General features: G+C 37.0%; 1 protein-coding gene across 2 annotated transcripts; it reads right to left on the bottom strand.

The window, feature by feature from the left end:
• Positions 1–372: 372 nt before the first annotated feature.
• Positions 373–3,460, bottom strand: LOC113301295. Of its 2 annotated transcripts, XM_026550063.1 has the most exons (3): positions 3,157–3,401; positions 2,932–2,977; positions 386–1,054 (listed from the first exon to the last, which is right to left on the bottom strand). In XM_026550063.1, exon 3 carries the CDS (start codon positions 1,012–1,014, stop codon positions 709–711), a length of 306 nt encoding a protein of 101 aa, XP_026405848.1. In that variant the 5' UTR covers positions 1,015–1,054; positions 2,932–2,977; positions 3,157–3,401; the 3' UTR covers positions 386–708. The 2 variants fall into 2 exon arrangements, 1 of the variants encoding a protein (XP_026405848.1); XR_003336201.1 differs by lacking the exon at positions 2,932–2,977 and having other exon boundaries at positions 373–1,054; positions 3,157–3,460.
• Positions 3,461–3,951: the final 491 nt, after the last annotated feature.

Here is a 3,951-nt window from a genome sequence, read left to right as displayed (position 1 = left end):
ATCTGGTATCTCAAAGTCCTTCTAACATTAACCTGAATAATCTTCCACACAAATATCTCTTGTAAGATGCTTGGACTCAAAAATTTCTAAGAACGCTGAGATATTGATGCACTTAAAATGGTAGCCTATAAAGCTAATTGCTGTGGGTATTGTGAAATGAGTTTGCAGATGCAGGGTTTGAAGGTGGCCAAATAGGGCTACTTACACTGAAGAATGTATGGGAATCGATTGTGCAACCTTTTCTTTTTACATCCGGTTTTCTGTTTCTGTTTTGAAATTCAGGAACGTCAAGAATGCCTTGGAAAAAAAAAGATTTGAGCAACAACTTGTGTCAAGTCATGAATGCTAAGACTGAATGGACCAAAATCAAGTAATCAACTAAGTTCTACACAGAAACAGAAAAGGAAAAAAAGATTAACAAAATATTTTACAACTTTACTACACAGATAAGACGAAATGATCATCTTTAGACAACAATTTTTTACTTTCCATACCAATCAAACAGTAAAGAAAACGCCAGGAAAAGTTGAGTAAAAGAAGAAAGCTAAGTTAATATCTGATGTATGAATGAATTGAAGAAGAAGAAGGGCATCTAATACTTTGACAACCCAAAGTAATAACTTAATGGTAACATTAGTGTAATACTTCGAGGCAAAAGGATGACCTCTTTTTCTTTTCTTCTTTTCTATTAGTAACTTCTCTCTTCACCTAGAAAAACTTCAATTTTCCTTTGGCTACAGAAGCTTTAGCTTGCATTAATCGACATAATGCCTTCTCTGTACCAGTCAATTCTGAACACATCTCACCACTGGCTCCCAGAGTAACGGCAAAATAGAGATAAATGGTACAAAGGAAACCTAGGAGTGCCAGCATTGTAAGAAGGAAACGGTGGCGTTGAAAAAGAGTTGTGCAGTTACCCAATTCGTCTCGAGCTGGGAATGTTTTTTTGACAGAAGTTGAAGTAAACGGAGTTTGGGCCCTCCGATGAGGAGATGTTATACTTTCAAGAACCATATTTTTAAGTCTCACCTCCTACGCCGGGCCAAGGAAAAGTCTGCACCATAAAGAAATTTAGACTAAACTAAACCTTGATCTAGTGAAGTTTCAGAAGCTGTTTAGCATGAAAAACACCAGCATAAATGGAAAGAATAACACAGTGAACGGGTAAATGTAAAGATAGCAACCACTATGAAAATTGATACGCATTATTTATAAAGAAAAAAACTCAAAAAAGCACAACAAGTCTAAATGTTATATTCATAAATAAATAGATTACCAAATCACTCTGTTCCGGCCTATGTTGTGCTAGGCGCTAGGCGAGGCGTGGCGCCAAGGCCTTTGAGGCGTCCTAGGCGCCCGTGGAAAAAAAAAAAACTGTACACATCTTGGCATCTAGGGGCTTTATTGCCTAGGCACCCCTTGGGCGTAGAGCGCCTAGGGCGCCTTTCACATCATAGGTTCCGACAAGACGTAACTGAGTCCACCTGGCCAGGAGAGATCAAGTTGTACATAACATAAGCTTTGAGCTTTTAGATTATTTGATCAAGAAACCATTGTGTTGAGCTTCACAAGTTTAACTACGAGTTATGGAGCTCGCAACTCACAAGGAATCAGAGACGCCAACGAACTCCACTTATTTCATTTGGTGAAATACCTCTAAGAGAAACAGTTGCTCTAATGTTATGTTTTGGCATGAATTGTGTTACGAACATATTTTATGTTCTTAGATGAGCACCGCATTGCTTGGGATAAGTTATGGACGAAAGCAGGTAAAGATTGACATTAGTTTTTTAAGATAACGCAAAGCTAATGTTGGATTAGTTGGGTTGCTTGTGATACAAACTACTAGTGGCTAGTGGTATCATTTTTTAGAAAATAAAAAACAGATACCAAGGAAGCACAAGTTGTAGTGCCATCTTATTACGCAGCTGGTGACCTTTCATTTTTGTTCAAACTAACTTTACTAAGCAAGTTTCAGATAATGTGATCTGTGATTCAAATAACTAACGGATTCCAAAGATATTAAAAAACATGCTTTCCAGCTTAAGCATGACCAAATTCAATAATGATGCGAGCACTTAACAGTTAACACTGTACTATGACATACCGTATGAGTTTGGAAAGCCAGCCTATGACATTGGAGCAGTGTGTGTTCTTGAGCGTTGAGCTGATCACTGAAAGATTCTTTGAAGAGGAATGCTTTCACTATTTCGAAGTGTACTATTAGTTTGAAGCTTGTCAAAGAACATGGCAAATATTCCCTGATTGTATCACAATAGCCCATTCTTAATTCCTTTGAATGTGAAACTATGTCCAAGGTCAACAATACAAGTGATCCATGACAAATCCTTCTTATGATGTTTAAAGTTTCATCATTCTTAATCCCCTTAAGCCTAAAAAGTACTATTCCCTTTTTTCTAAGTTTATCGGAACCTCTTTGGATTTCTAAAAAGTAGTGGACAAGAAAAAGGGGGGAATTACTCCCTAGAAAACTAACACCCAACTTCGGGAAACAATTGGTTCAACAATATTCTCACAGTCAAAATCAAACAAAGATGCATATTACACCATAACTGATGGAATTTTAGTGACTCGGTGACCTATGGCTGGACCATCCAAAGCATAAAAAAAAAACCTTACATGGCGATTAAGGCTGTAGTGACATCAACATAAGCTCTCTAGCACCAATTAAAAGATGACAAAATTTTAGAGCTATTGCCCTGTGTGTTGGGTGAAACTCGAAACACAACTATTTGAATTCTAAAACAGACGCAACAACAATTTGGATAAGAATATATGTTGAGAATTTCCATCATGATCTCACATTACAACCCCGGCTAAAATACTCAAATTCTCCTCAATTGATCCTAATATTGATAAAAATAAATAAATATTCAAATCCACCCAACCAACAAAGAATGCTTTGCCTACCTTATCATTATATTTTTTCTATATTTCCAGATCGGTCTACCAGTATCTGAAATTCTCATCACAAACCCACTAATCAACTCAGGATTCCATGGATTAATTAACATTTTATTCAAAATAAACAAACCTCAATTCTTTGTTAAATTCCAACAAAACAAGCTCAGATCCGTTTATATAAAGTAAGAAAGAAAAAATAAGAAGAAAAAAGAAAACATTCTAGAAACTTACAGAAGAAGGAGGTGGTAGAGAAGAAAGATCAGCGAATTATGTTTCGAGGTTTTATCGTACTTTGAGTCCTCCCTCCTCAGCTCTTCTCTGATTTATTTATCCTTCCTTAAAAAGAAAAGGAGAAAGAATTTAATTCCTCAAGCAAGATATACACGCGCCGAGACTGAGTTTTAGAGAGAAAGAGAGAGAAGTGCAGAATTTATGGGGACACACATACGATGCGATAGATTGAGAGATACACTGGAATTTGGGGTTCGAAGGTGGGGCAGGGTTTCTGCGTGTTTTGTCACTCCTTTTCTCTCCCTCATTTTCGTGAGAATCAGCCAGGAATTAGCTGTAAACAGAAGCTTCACTGCACACCTTTGAATGTCGTCTACGTGTAAAGATCTTAATGCTCGAGCACATAAAAATCAAAAGGGTTAGTGATCTGGGTTTTTTTTTGGGTCGTTTTGCGTGTAGCATTGTCGTGGGGACATATAATTCAAGTGTGTTTGGTGATGTGGATATACCACACGTGCTGGTTTGAAAGTGGGTCTAATATCAAACTTACTGCTTAGTGCTTTACAGTGAGACGGTGGTGTGTGTGGGTTTGGGGAGATGACATATTTTGGGGGTAATGGCTTTTGGAAGGCTTGGATGGCCGTACTTGTTTGTTCAAGTGAAAACCATTACTAAAGCAATTTTTTAATTTCTTTTCACTGAAAAACCCACAAGCGTGTAGAAATTTTTTTCTTACAAACCCATATATTTTAAAAAATTTGTTTTCGTTTTATTTTTCTCCGTTTCTGTGGTTTC

The sequence above is a fragment of the Papaver somniferum genome, chromosome 8, assembly GCF_003573695.1.
Source record: "Papaver somniferum cultivar HN1 chromosome 8, ASM357369v1, whole genome shotgun sequence".
Classification (NCBI taxonomy): Eukaryota; Viridiplantae; Streptophyta; class Magnoliopsida; order Ranunculales; family Papaveraceae; genus Papaver; species Papaver somniferum.
Note: the sequence above shows the minus strand (reverse complement) of the source record. Positions and strands in the feature narration are given on the sequence as shown.